This window comes from Plodia interpunctella, chromosome 15, assembly GCF_027563975.2.
Source record: "Plodia interpunctella isolate USDA-ARS_2022_Savannah chromosome 15, ilPloInte3.2, whole genome shotgun sequence".
NCBI lineage: Eukaryota > Metazoa > Arthropoda > Insecta > Lepidoptera > Pyralidae > Plodia > Plodia interpunctella.
In genome coordinates, this window is record NC_071308.1 from 6,710,883 (window position 1) to 6,726,631 (window position 15,749).

The window sequence follows — 15,749 nt, forward strand, 5'->3', positions numbered from 1 at the left end:
TATTCTGGGTAACATAGGTATTTTATTAAATATCTGAAGCCGATATACTACTAGTATTTTTTATAATTAATCTTTATTTAATAATTTATGTTAATTCTTTATTATAATATTACTAGAAGTGCATAATTTATATGACAATTAAATTTATACTCGCACATATAAATCGAGGTTATAAAAATATATGAGTAACTTTTTTTATTTCAATTTGGAATATAGAGCAGAGACAAAAAAGATTATTTGTCATTTAAAGTCAAGTGCCAGTTGTAGTCATATATGTTTAACATATCAACTACGACTTTCGAAATAAAAATAGTTACAATTGCGAGCAGGTACTAGTTTTAATTTTAGGCAGAAACAACCAAATGTCGATACTAATCATGTGCTATCACAACTAATAAGTCTTGTTTACTATCTTATACATTAAACGTTCCATGTATATTCCCCTATCAATTAAGGTAGTAAATTAAGTAAGATAAGGGTATCTTATTTACGACAGGTTTTTCATGTTTTTAACATTCAAATTTAACAAATAAAGAAAAAATTGGTTAATTGCGAACCTTTGTTATTTTTATTTTACCATTTGAATTTTATATTTCAAGGGCACTAGTTGTAGCTTAAGTTACTTTAACTATATTCGATTAGTAGATTGATATAATTTGTTTTAGAATAATAGAATTCAATATGTATTTTTTGTTCGTTTTCTTATTGGGATATGGTAAGTTACATTTACTTTTATCAAAAAATGTCTTTAGTGAATAATAATCTTTATCTACATATAATAAAACTGTTTACTAACAGTTATGTCTGTATATAGGAGATATTAATGAAAAATAATTATAGGGAAGTTTTAAGGACCTAATGAAGCCAAAACTTTTTTAAATTTTCGTTTGTCTGTTTGTACGTTTGTTCGCGCATTACGCAAAACATACTGGATTAAATTATATACGGTTTTCTCACTTGTATAACGGATGATCTAACTTAAAATCAGGTATATTAGAGATATTTAGAATCCAAGATATTGACAATAATAAGTTATGGGCGGCGCATTAATTGAGCGCAGGTGAAGCCGCGGGCAAAAACAAATAATTAATGATTATAAATTATCAATTAAACAAAACAGTCCAATATGCCATCCGATATTGTATCCGGTTCAAAGGTGTCCATAATTAACTATGAGATCTTGTTTTCTTATCAAGTTTGTTTTTCTAACACTGGTGTCAGATTATATTCAAGTCATTTAAATTTGAGATTATATATTTATATAAACCATAAAGATCGACATAAGAACAAAATATAATAATTTTCCATTTACCATAAAATTATATTAATTTAAACAAAAAAATAAACTATCTATCTTAAAATTAACTTATAAATGAAAACACCTTTAGGCTTTTGGATTTTCAATAAATTGGTATGTTAATTTCTCCTCCCCATAGTCCTACTGAGCTACCGGTACGGATATTTCTGTATTAACTGTACATTTTTTAATCCATTTTTAGTGTCAGCTGGGGTGCATGAACTTTTCGATTGGAATTTAAAAATTCCTGTACTAGATGACCATTGGAAAAGGGACGCAAATAATACAGAGAACAAAGTAGATTCTGAACTAATAGAAGAGATTAAACAAAGTGCCGCCGATAATTTATATTTTTTGTACACAAGGTAGGTAATATATTATACGGTAGGCATACGAATATATTATTTATATTCAGTGGTATTTCTGGAGATTTTTTTATTCTCACAATATCCGCCGTAAAAGGTTAGTATAGTTTATGATAAATTCGGTTTGAGGTACCTAATTAAAAGTTTTGAATTTTTCATTATTGCTGCAGAAGTAAGAGTACAAAGATGTGTGTTAAGAATGAAACTCGACCAACCACACGCTCTGCTCTGCTAAAAATAGCAAGCAGCAAAGTTAGAAGCAATACAATTTCATTATTCACACAGCAAAGCGTTTGTGGAAATCACTGAGTGGAATTTGTCCATTTTAAGGTATATGGCCCACACGCTAGCGCCGTGCCAGGGACGCAACAGAAATTTAAACTATATTGCACAACAAAAATAGTTCGATTTGTATGGATGTGGATGCCATAAAGCATTCTTTGTCATTCAAACTTTAGTAAGTAAAAAAGGGTGATGCTTTAAAAGTTAGTTTCGCCACAAATCCATATTATTTTCCAGGAAAAATCCGGTTCTTCCTCAGGATTTGTATTATAATAACGTCACTTCAATTGAAGTATCCAATTTCAACCCGAACGTTCCAACTGTAGTAATTGCTCACGGTTGGACCGGCAATCAAAACGCAAACCTCAACCCGGTACTACGAGATGGTAATTACATAAAATAATACTTTCTTTTTACCCAGTCTTATCCTTTTGAGACGACCTCATTGGCTTGAGCTATCTTTTGGCTCTTTTGTTGATTGCGTATTTAAAAAAATATCAATAAAATTATTATACAAATACGTTTCGCGTAGCGTATCTTAAACGTAACGGTCTTGAGAAGTTGGGTGACTTGACCAGCTGGGTCATGTTCCTGGACATCGAAGTTAAGGAATCATCGCACCAACTAAATGAACGGACATGATAAGGACGCACGCAGCAAAGTATATCAGGGGGCTTACCATCATCTCTTAATGCGATTCAGTTCAGGACCTAATCTGATCTGCATCGCTAATTCGTACCATCAAGTTGACATAACGATCCATTATATGTAGTCACCAAAACAATACGCCGTTTCGATTTTATTCACTCATTTTGCATACAATTCCGTACCATGATGTGCATTGAGAACGTAAACTGGATCGCTTAGATGTCAAAATTGGCGATTCAAAAATAGTTACTATTTCAGATAGGATTCCACGATAGAAGTCTCACAGACGTGGCGCTACTGTCGCTGAAAACAACGATGTACTATCTGTTATTGATAGTTCCTAATTTTGCCACGGAAACTCTTTCGTGGTACGGTTTTTATGTTCCGAACTTTGTGTTTAGATGTTTGACCAACAATTTTTTTGTCTGCGTAATATTGCATATTTATTTTAATTTAAATATTTTATTTCATTGTGTTTTGTATGTATTATAGTCATATAATAGCAAGATAATAATATATATGTTAATTTTAAGTAACAAAAAAGTGCGTATTGTTTGCCCAAAATGGTAAAAATTTGATATCGGAACGCAACTCTTGAAACGAGATAAAATATATCGACATCGTATAGCCTTATCTCTTTCTTACATTTGGCTACTGTCACTGGGGTTTACGATTCAGAGACAATTTTTATTTTATTAATTGATTTCATTCTCTCCTTACGATTCAAATGCGACTTTGTTAAGATTAGTTGGTGGTACCAAATAACGCGATTCATTTTAGGTTCCTAAACTGAACTGCCCTACAATTGAATCATTTTATAATAGTTGATGGTAGGCCCCCAGGCCTTAAAACAGGCTCAAGATTGTATTGCCTGGAAGGCCCAAGTCAAGAGAGCTACAGCTACTGGTGGTCACGACCCTTAGCCATGATACGACGATGACGATGAAACACGTTTCATAAAGCATACAGTTTAACTTTTGGACTTATCATTACAGATGATCAAATAATTTGCTGGAGGTTCAAAGCTTATCTTTGTTTTTCAGTGTTACTCATTAAGAATGATATAAACGTAATCGTACTCGATTGGTGCCGATTATCGTTTTCCAATTACGTGACGTCAGCATCAGGTGTACCCCTTATCGGCCAGGGTCTCGGCACCTTCCTGGAGTTTCTGAATAGAAAAATTGGGATAGCCTATGACAAAATGCATCTGATTGGACATAGTTTGGGAGCGCATGTCGTGGGAATAGCCGGGCGTGAAGTAGGGGGTAAAGTAGCTAGGATTACTGGTAAGAAATATTTCTTTTTTTTGAGGCTCGAAGCACATTTTACAAAAGCTTTAAAGGCTTGTAAATGCATAAATAAACATGCCAGTCACTTTAAAAGAAAAAAAAAAACTATTATGTGCTGCGCAGTAAATCAACTACGAGTTTACACGTGTTCTGTTCAAAGATAAGCTAGTACACTGAACTATTATTATACATAATTAATTTATATATTTTCATTAAAAAAGTTAGGCAAATATAAATGCAGTATAAAAAATTAAATTTAGAAGTACGTAATTTTTTGTCACATTTTACATACCTACTACACGTACAAATTATAAAATTATATATTTGTGTTTATGAAATTGTGTGGTGCAACATGTATACATAATTATAAGAGAACAGCGAAAAATGTAATATAAACGTTAGATTCAACCCTTTTGTGAACCTTTCTAACATAAAACATGATTTTAATAACAATTTTACCTATTTAGGTTTAGACCCAGCCGGTCCTCTTTGGCACTTCAACTCCTACCGAATTACCAAAGAAGATGCGAAATACGTCGAAATTATCCACACGAACGCTGGATTTTCATCCCTGGGTATCGTCTGGGATGTGGGGCATGTGGACTTCTACCCAAATGGGGGGTACTCGCAGCCCGGGTGTGACACACAGCTGTGTAACCACCACAGAGCCTGGGAACTTCTAGCAGCCACGATACTTTACGGACATTTGTATGGAAAAGAATGCGAGAGCAAAATGCATATGACTCTTGATATTTGTGAAGGAAAACAGTTTATTATGGGCACGGATGATTTGAAGAAATCTGGGTAAATTGCAATTTATTATGACTTTATTGCACAAAACACAGCTTGAAGTAATTTCTATAGGACTTAATACTATAAACATTCTCTCGCATTCTCCGCGTGATTACATTAATGGCTGTGACGCTACGAAGTTCAGGATAAAAAAGAAATTGTCAAATTTTGTGCTGCCTACTTAATTAGTAACAACAATCAACTACCCAGCTTCTCATTAGAGTTGGTTGCATCCGTCTACTTTGACGTTAACTTTAACCTGTGTGTGTGTCGCCGCGGTAAAGACAAAATGGCGTACTCACCTTTTGCATTGTAATATACAGGTTAAAGTGCACGTCTAAATTGTTTGGTGCAATTGAACCTGAGAGTGGATTTAATGACGTTTACTTCCACGCGCCACTGACGACGTTTAAGTTAAAATGGTGTATTTGTATTTTTCTGCGCAGGTTAAAGTTAACGTCAAAATTTACTGGTGCAACAAAACCTAGTGTCTACTATCAGCTGGTAGTTTGTCGTTATCAGGCATCACGGTTGACGATTGATAAAGACTCAAACTAATAAGTTTTTATCTAGCGCCTACAGTGGTATTAATTAAGGTAATACGTAAACATCGATAACCACAAATTAATCAAAAGTTATCTCTCGAGTGTGTGGTTCCCGCTCTTCAATAGGGCCACCACACAAGTCTTACAAAGCAACTACAGTCAGTCGTCGATCATGAGAGCGAGAATGATAGAGAGAGAGTAAAATAATAATAAGTTGAAATGTTTATTGATATGAAAGCATAAAGCAATGAACATTCTATATTTCTGGTTTTTTTTTCAGATCTGGAATTTATCGGCTAAATACTGACATGTATTACCCATACAAAACAATCTAAATATGATCAACTCGGCAATTTAATTAACATAAATATCAGTCTTTATTGTTTTCAATATATTTTTACAAACTTCCACGTTTTTTATTACACATTTTATTGTTTGTTCTTTATGATTTACCAGTAACTCGGGTTATCATTGGCAGCTTTTATATCTCAGTGTTGGACATACGATCTCTCAATTTATGCTATTCACCTCTTTCCCGTGCTAGACTTTTATCGTCCTTCTTAACCCATCTGACCTTCGGATGTCCTATGCTTCGCTTGCCTTTTATAGGCTACTCTGTAAGCGTTGTACTCCACCTATCGTCACCTCACATTGCCAAATATCCAGCCCAATTCAATTTCAATTCCCGTACGTTTACAGTAACATTGATTTGGAGAATTTCTTATCTTTGTTAGTGAAATTCAAGTAGCATTAGACAGATATTTACATTGCGCTCCTTTTGCAATAAAGCACTATGGGTAACATACCAATACACAATTATGTAATTTTTTGTTAATGTTTATTGTGTTGTTTTCTCCTATATATCATCGTGCACGTAGACTATCCATTGCACGTTATATTCTACCAGTGTACCAAATTTCATGACAATCCGTCACAGACTTTCGCATTTATGATATTAGCACGATTGTACTGGACGTAAAGTTGTAATTACGTGGCACACAATAGTAGTTGACACATCAAAGGTATTGTTTTATCACTCACCAGTTGTATTTTGCGGTGGCGTGATAAGATTGAAATCTAGAATCGTGAATATTATAAATAATGATTTGGTTGAATTGGCAGTGGGAAGTAAAATTGGTGGAAAAGAAGTTCACTCTTGCTTTGCTGTTTGTTTCTTTGGGTAAGTATTTTCGTAATGTAAATCTATTCATAAAACAAGCTTTAAAATCGTAACATTATTTTAATATTGAATTTAAAATAAAATCATTTCAATATTGCAATAATGCGAATGTTGACATGACTTTGGTTACTTCGTCAGCATCAAGAAGTATTTCGCAAAAGTATCAAAATTCACTTACCTCATTATCAAGCATAAAGATTAATGTAATTTCATCCATAACATATCATATAACATTCTGCGTATTCTTGCCAATCAGAATATTTAGATAGTGAAGGTACTTCTCAATTCGATATTTGTTATCTAGCTTACACAGCCCATGCTGTGCCCATCCAAGAGGCGACAGCACCCTACCAAAGACACATCCAATTCCCTGAAGACGATGGTCTGATGCATGATGTAGATTTGGAAGACGAGGTCGATGAGGAGTTACTTGTGGGCATTGCTGAACGTAACGCCTACTATTTGTTCACCAGGTAATTTCAATGATAAATTTTGTTTTCACCACTCCAACACGATTTCATTTGATCAGACTAAAGTTAATGGTTGTAAGGAATTCTCCCTTTGGTTCGAGATTAAAAGCTTTTGTATATTTACTCCAGTTCAGACATTTTTTCTATTATTGTAATATCAAAGATAAGTATCATAGTATATTATAAAATAATTATATTCCAGACTCAACCCTGACTCCGCTCAAACTTTGGTCATCAACGACGCTGATTCCATCAGAAACTCAAACTTCAACCCAGCCCATAATACCGTAGTGGTTGTTCAAGGCTGGCTTGGAAACCAGAACACCGGCATCAACGGCAGAATCCGAGATGGTATTTTAGTAAATTTCTTCTGTGCCATTTGTTTATACACTGAGTCATCTGATTGCTGTCAGATGAGAAGAACAGAGTATAAGTAAGAGTTTAACATCAAAAACACATTAATCGACTTTGCTATGTTCCTCAGTGTGTTTATGATATTAAACTCTTAGTTATCGATAATAGTGATCATTATATCAGAAAAAAACTACAATATAATTTTTCGTTATAATATTCGAAATATTATAATGGTCATCAACAAGAAGAAAAATGTTTGGCTGTTTCTTTGAGATAGATATATTCAGATTTAATGTAGCAATACTAGTATTATTTCAGCCTATCTTGGTAAGGGTGATGCCAACGTGATTGTTCTTGACTGGAGACGTCTGGCAAGGTCTAACTATGTCACCGCCGTCCGTGGTGTCCCAATTGTGGGCGTGGGATTGGGGCAGTTCGTCCGTTACCTTGTCGGTGTCACTGGAGCTAGCTACGATAGGATCCATCTAGTTGGCTTCAGCTTGGGTGGTCATTTGGTTGGCAACGCTGGAAGGGAATTGGATGGAAGAGTAGCCCGTGTTACAGGTTAGTCCTTTTTATTATTTTATACATGTTTTTTCTCTCTGTATATATTAAGTTCATTAATAAATGGGGTATCTAGAATGTAATAGCAATTTATCAATACATGATTCGTTCGTAACCCAGATAATCTAAATCAAGATCTTGATATGAGTAAATATTATCACGCCTGTTTCACTAACAAAGACTCTAAAATATATACTAGTCGTTCGTCGCGAACATAGACCTGGCGAATACAATTTTTTTTTACATATATGATATAATGTCAAATAGGTATCTCGAAACACCTTTTTCAAAGCTACAGTCTTTTGGTTTCACGCGGCAGCGCGTGCCGTGTTCAATAATACTCGTATATAGGTACCTACCTACATAAAATAATTTGGCGTGCGTATTTTTTAATTCCACTATATTTCAAAATCTATTCATTCAATTTATCTGCGGTAAAGGACAAAATTGATTTTCATGAAATTATCTTGATGAAATAATTTTTAATCATAAGGATTAATATGCTTGTGTAGTAATAATTGTCAAAATGCATCTTTTAATTTACATTATCTTTTTACATATAAACTGCCTTATTAGTTACTTAATTATAACAGATAGATATATAGTGTCGCGGACTTTTTTATGGATCTACTAAGAACCTGTATTTTTGTAGTACTTTATATGCATGTATAATCAACAGTAGAGCCAGCGCACGCACGTTAAGATATTCGGTATCGCTTTTTTTCGGTTTACAAATTACTTTACAAGTGTTCATTGATATTGCTGAAAACTAATTTATTTCAGAATAAATATACTTATGCCTATGCCTATAGGAATCTCGGATAATGTAGCTTTCTAATGGTGAACAAAATTTTGAAATCGGTTTGGTATGTTCGGAGATTACATGTCTTAAACATACGAACTTACCTCGATCGATCGAACACAATATTTTTTTATAAAATTGTGAATTCAAAAACGGCTCGGCCGATTTTGAATTTGATTTTTGATTGCCACTAACTTAAAAATTCCATTGACAAATCCTACATATATTTTAAATTTCAACAAAATCGGACCAACAATTCGAAAGTTACAAACATACATATACATACATACTTGTACAAAGAATGGATTTTTGCCCTAAGTAGAATGTAAGATCTCGCTCGCTTTGCACGCTGGGTCAATTATTCATATTAAAAATCCCTTCTAAACTATTGAGTTGAGTAAAATGTATATTTTATTTTTCTACTTCTATTTATTATTGTCTATTTATGTTTATTTTCTTTCAGCTCTAGACCCCGCTGGTCCCTTATGAGTTTTGAACTCCAACCGTATCAATTCAAACGACGGTAGATACGTTGAGGGTATTCACACTAATGGCGCACTCATCGGTCTCGGCTACGGCTCTGCCATAGGTCACGTGGATTTTTTCCCCAACGGAGGCGAATCCCAACCTGGCTGTCTCACCCCGATCTGCGACCACAACCGTGCCTGGGAATTCTTTGCCTCCACTGTATCTTACAACCATTTGGTTGGCAGAGAATGCTCAAGCTCTCTCCAGATTAGTCTTAACACGTGTCGCAGGAATCAGTTCCCGATGGGCAATGACCATATGGATAAACACGGGTACGTTCATGCTGGAAACATTTATTTTTAAATTTAGAATTATAAAGAGCAATATTGTAGGTTTTTAAAGGATTTCTTTCATTGATTGCATTCTTTAGATTTATAGCATCACTTGATTAACCTACTGAGACGTGATGTTTATAAAAGTATATTTTTTTAATCAGAAAAAATATTCGTTTTAGTCCTAATAGTATGATATTACTTGTTCGCGGGGGTGTTATGTTCTCAAACCACTTCTCGTTTTTACTTCGTTTCGCAGCATCTAGTGACGATTTCGGAAACCAAATTAAAAACTATTTTAAAATTGGAGACATATTAGAAGATAACCTATATAACTAATTGCATAACATTATTTTCAGGTTTGGAAGATACCGTGTCAACACCAAAAGGCGATACCCTTACTAAGCAACAATAAATAATTAAATTTGACTGGAATCATCTTTCTGGGATAAATCCGTCTTTGTACGCATCTATTCCTTTATAAAGAGTTTACAAACAATATATATTTCTCAATATTATGAATTTGTTTTATTTATCATAAAGTATAATAAAGTATCATAAAGCATAACTTTGTTGCATTACCTAAATATTATTAATAAAAGTTCAAAGTTCGTCTCTCTTTCAGTCAACCATTGGGTCATACGGAGAACGCTGTGTGGGTGCAAAAAAATTATAATGATAATTCTTTCAAAATATATATTCACTTCGTACGTCAACTTCGTGGATAATGGTACCGTGAATACCATAATAGATAAAATCATATTTTTTTTTATTCGATCGACTTAGTAGCCAATATTATAGAGCCAGTTTTAGACTATCTATTGAAGGTGGAAAATAGTAGAAAAATAGGGCATATTACGCAAAGCTCAGTGCTGATGGCGCTACTGGTACTACTAAGGTACACAAACATTGCCAATGGAGGCAAAAAGCGCCATTTTTTAATATTGTTGCAGATTTACGACCAAAAATACCTTCTACGCATTCGTGGTGCGAGTTTAAAGGAGAAAGGAAGGATATAGTGGATTATCCTGAAAATAATAACACTATTTTAGGTTAAATATGTTCTGCATTATTTGGTCAACTGTTCAAATTCAAATTCAAAATTCTTTATTCAATTACTAGGATGATATACATCACTTATTGACGTCAAAAAATTACTTAAACTAAGTCTACTACCGGCTTCCAAAGCGCAGGTGAAGAAGAAGCGGCGCAACAAACTTCACTGAAGCCTTTTCTCCAAGGACGTCCATTAACAAATATAGGTCTTATACATATATTAAAAATTAAGAGGACGAATTTACATCATTATTAAAAATGACAAAATTTGAATGAATAAATAATAAATATGAATAATAAAATAAAAAAAGTTGTATTTCCAATAAAATTATTGAAAATTGTCACACAATATATATATATAAATAAAAAGCTAAATGTACAAAACGTACGTAATAATGTCATAAATCAATTACATATGTTATGAGGATACTGCACCATGCTTGGGCCAAACATTATTGTCATTCACATAATCATCAGACTTGTAATATGCCTTTTTAAAAGAAGTACTTCTTTTATATAATTTCTAAATTTTTTATCCGGCAAATCAAGAATCCATTTACGCAATTTATTATAAAAACATATACAGTACCTAACAAAAGACATTCTTACTTCGGCCAACCGATGCCGGGGACAAACAATTTATCTTTATTATATATCGTAAGGCTCTGTCAATGTAATCACAAACTTTTTAAAATAAGTTTTATTTTTCTGGACATAGATATAAACGGACTGTGGTCATAAAATGATATAAACTTGATTTTGACTGAAGATCTTACCTGGTTGTGATCTTACTTGAGTCCATATTTTAATAACTCTTCTTCTTCTTTTACTGGCTCAAAAATTTTACAACGTGAGGCGTATCCCATAGTTTTCGAAGATTTTTTATGTTATGGAAAACGATTTTTCTCAATATTTCGGCACCCGAATATGCTACATTGTAACAAACGAATGCTTACAAAATGAAAGAATTAATAAAGTTCTTTAAAATAAACGTTTTAATCGACATAGCAAAAGGCGGCAAAGCTTTTGTGTACCTAAGATACAGTGCTGTATGTACTCTGGCGAGATAAATGTGCAGTAATACTCCCTATTCTGGATGATTGTGTAAAATCATATATCAATCATATAGCATTTAGAGTGAAGTTGTGTTGTAATTTAGATTTTGGCCTCAAGACGCGTTATATTTACTTCTTTGACAGGTGGGGCAGGAGCAAGATGTTTCTGAAAGATTAGTTTCATTTATTTCAAAGGTGGCAAGCAAAGATCTCTTCGGCAGTAGTGAAGCTTCACAGCAATAACTTATTTTATTGTATAATTTTTGGTCTATAACTTATTGCAGCTATCAATTACAAATGTTTTAATGGATTTGTTATACATGTCACACGCTCGATTCCAGAAATTATGCAATTGATCTAAAGCTGAAAAAATATTTTTAATAATTGCATCTTCCAAATGTTGACGGGCTTTAAAAATAAAGTCATCAACATATATTAAACACACGCTTTATTAATATTGTGCAATGTTACAGGTATTGCAATCGAGAGCAACGGTGAAGTATTTATTACTGATAAGAAATGGACCCCCGAGGTAGTACTTAAGATAACAATTGAAGTATATTGCCGATAAGCGGTCATTAATACAAATTGATTACTTTACACTTTGAAATCAAGTAATTTAGGAGAAGTTTGTTAATTAATAAACACATTGTGGGAGTATATTTTAGTCCGAAATGACTGATTTAATAAATTTAACAAGTTTTTTTTACAAAAATGTAATTCTAAGAGAGATTCTTGTGGCATTTAACCACATCATTTAACGCTTGACAGAAAACCCATGTCCGTGCTGCAAACCGTAGAGAAATTATGCTATATGCTTAACTCAATTTTGCGCAAATACGATCAGGACACTGTGAATTAGCACACATAATAACCTTAATTTTACTTATTTTTTGTGTTCCTAACCTTTTACCCAATTTTCACTGTATCAACTACCTACATATTTCTCACTTACCTTCAATAATGAAAAAAAAAGGATAAGTATCCACATAATCATAAATATATTTTAATTACTTTACCTCTAGTGACAACATCACTGCTAAATGGAACTTGTTAAGCTGAGAAAAACGCTGTGGGTTGTATAATTTTTATTATTATTACAACTATGTATATTATACTTAAGCTCTATTATGTAACTGTTTTTTTTTTCCAAAATAAAATAAATAAATTCCCTCGTTGGGAGCCGATCCTGGGTGCACCATCCGGTCATGTTTATCATAATAATGCATTCTCTTTGAAACTGGAGCGTTAGAAGACCTAAGTCCTAAGTCTAACTTACAAGACTTGATTACAGTATCTATGTTATAGACAGACAAGCACAAATAGGAACAGGTGAAGGCGAAGCCGGGACGGGGAGCTAGTATGCTATAAAATAAATAAACAATTTATTTTGCCAATAAGCCAACAATTAACGTATAATCTAAGATGAAGAAAGGTAGCAATAGTGAGTACTCCCTACCCCGACACAGCCTCTATTGAACTACTCGCGAGCTATGGGTATGTTAGAAAACGATGCACACGAAATGGAAACGATTACAGATTTTTTTTACAATAATATCATTTTTGACACAGTTTTTATTTTTATCAGAGAGATCTTATTGCATTCTTTGTCATTCAAACTTTAGTAAGTAAAAAAGGGTGATGCTTTAAAAGTTAGTTTGGCCACAAATCCATATTGTTTTCCAGGAAAAATCCGGTTCTTCCTCGGATTTGAATTATAATAAAGTCACTTCAGTCCAATTTCAACCCGAACGTTCCAACTGTAGTAATTGCTCACGGTTGGACCGGCAATCAAAACGCAAACCTCAACCCGGTACTACGAGATGGTAATTTTTTACATAAAATAATACTTGCTTTTTACTTAGTCTTATCCTTTTGAGACGACCTCATTGGCTTGAGCTATCTTTTGGCTCTTTTGTTGATTGCGTATTTAAAAAAATATCAATAAAATTATTATACAAATACGTTTCGCGTAGCGTATCTTAAACGTAACGGTCTTGAGAAGTTGAGTGACTTGACCAGCTGGGTCATGTTCCTGGACATCGAAGTTAAGGTATCATCGCACCAACTAAGTGAACTTAGCCATGATACGACGATGACGATGAAACACGTTTCATAAAGCATACAGTTTAACCTTTGGACTTATCATTACAGATGATCAAATAATTTGCTGGAGGTTCAAAGCTAATCTTTGTTTTTCAATGTTACTCATTAAGAATAATGTAAACGTAATCGGTGCCGATTATCGTTTTCTAATTACGTGACGTCAGCCCCGAAAAATGTAATATGAATGTTAGATTCACCCCTTTGTTAACCTTTCCCACATAAAACATGATTTCAATAACAATTTCACCTATTTAGGTTTCGACCCAGCCGGTCCTCTTTGACACTTCAACTCCTACCGAATTACCAAAAAAGATGCAAAATACGTCGAAATTATCCACACGAACGCTGGATTTTCATCCCTGGGTATCGTCTGGGATGTGGGGCATGTGGGCCTCTACCCAAATGGGGGGTACTCGCAAACCGGTTGTGACACACAGGTGTGTACCTAACCACCACAGAGCCTGGGAACTTCTAGCAGCCACGATACTTCACGGATATTTGTATGGAAAAGAATGCGAGAGCAAAATGCATATGACTCTTGATATTTGTGAAGGAAAACAGTTTATTATGGGCACGGATGATTTGAAAAAATCTGGGTAAATTGCAATTTATTATAACTTCATTGCACAAAACATACCTTGAAGTAATTTCTATAGGACTTAATACTATAAACATTCTCTCGCATCATGCGCCGCGTGATTGCAATAATGGCTGTGACGCTACGAAGCTCAGGGTAAAAAATAAATTGTCAAATTTTGTAATTTTTCTTGCTGCCTACTTCATTAGTAACAACAATCAACTACGCAGCTTCTAATTAGAATGGGTTGCACCACTCAACTTTGACGTTAACTTTAACCTGTGTATCGCCGCGGTAAAGACAAAATGGCGTACTCACCTTTGCATTGTAATATACAGGTTAAAGTGCACGTTTGGCAATTGTTTGGTGCAATTGAACCTGAGAGTGGATTTAGTGACGTTTACTTCCACGTTTAAAATGGTGTACTTGTAATTTTCTGCGCAGTTTAAAGTTAACGTCAAAATTGACTGGTGCAACAAAACCTAGTGTCTACTATCAGCTGGTAGTTTGTCGTTATCAGGCATCACGGTTGACGATTGATAAAGACTCAAACTAATAAGTTTTTATCTAACGCCTACTGTGGTATTAATTAAGGTAATACGTAAACATCGAAAACCACAAATTAATCAAAAGTTATCTCTCGAGTGTGTGGTTCCCGCTCTTCAATAGGGCCACCACACAAGTCTTACAAAGCAACTACAGTCAGTCGTCGATCATGAGAGCGAGAATAATAATATGTTGCAATGTTTATTGATATGAAAGCATAAAGCAATGAACATTCTATATTTCTGTTTTTTTTTCAGATCTGGAATTTATCGGCTAAATACTGACATGTATTACCCATACAAAACAGTCTAAATATTATCAACTCGGCAATTTAATTAACATAGATATCAGTCTTTATTGTTTTCAATACATTTTTATAAACTTCCACGTTTTTTATTACACATTTTATTGTTTGTTCTTTATGATTTACCAGTAACTCGGGTTATCATTGGCAGCTTTTATATCTCAGTGTTGGACATACGACTCTCTCAATTTATGCTATTCACCTCTTTCCCGTGCTAGACTTTTGTCGTCCTTCTTAACCCATCTGACCTTCTGATGTCCTATGCTTCGCTTGCCTTTTATAGGCTACTCTGTAAGCGTTGTACTCCACCTATCGTCCAGTATATCCAGCCCAATTCAATTTCAATTCCCGTACGTTTACAGTAACATTGATTTGGAGAATTTCTGATCTTTGTTAGTGAAATTCAAGTAGCATTAGACAGATATTTACATTGCGCTCCTTTTGCAATAAAGCACTATGGGTAACATACCAATACACAATTATGTAATTTTTTGTTAATGTTTCTTGTGTTGTTTTCTCCTATATATCATCGTGCACGTAGACTATCCATTGCACGTTATATTCTACCAGTGTACCAAATTTCATGACAATCCGTCACAGACTTTCGCATTTATGATATTAGCACGATTGTACTGGACGTAAAGTTGTAATTACGTGGCATATAATAGTAGTTGACACATCAAAGGTATTATTGCAAAGGTATTGTTTTATCAA

General features: G+C 34.0%; 1 protein-coding gene and 1 pseudogene across 1 annotated transcript; both read left to right on the plus strand.

The window, feature by feature from the left end:
- The first annotated feature begins 597 nt into the window (after positions 1-597).
- LOC128675884 (pancreatic lipase-related protein 2-like) lies at positions 598-5,628 on the plus strand. Its single transcript, XM_053755626.1, has 6 exons — positions 598-715; positions 1,500-1,662; positions 2,182-2,330; positions 3,636-3,881; positions 4,352-4,688; positions 5,502-5,628. The coding sequence occupies exons 1-6, from the start codon at positions 682-684 to the stop codon at positions 5,554-5,556; spliced, it is 984 nt and encodes a 327-aa protein (XP_053611601.1). The 5' UTR covers positions 598-681; the 3' UTR covers positions 5,557-5,628.
- A 643-nt stretch (positions 5,629-6,271) lies between these two features.
- LOC128675883 (pancreatic lipase-related protein 2-like) lies at positions 6,272-9,909 on the plus strand (annotated as a pseudogene).
- Positions 9,910-15,749: the final 5,840 nt, after the last annotated feature.

Bases quoted from the DNA above. Each gene is read 5' to 3' on its own strand.
- LOC128675884 (XM_053755626.1), top strand. From the start codon at position 682: ATGTATTTTTTGTTCGTTTTCTTATTGGGATATG. The intron at 2,331-3,635 runs GTAATTACATAA...TTTGTTTTTCAG, and splicing joins CAACCCGGTACTACGAGATG to TGTTACTCATTAAGAATGAT. The intron at 4,689-5,501 runs GTAAATTGCAAT...TTTTTTTTTCAG, and splicing joins GATGATTTGAAGAAATCTGG to ATCTGGAATTTATCGGCTAA.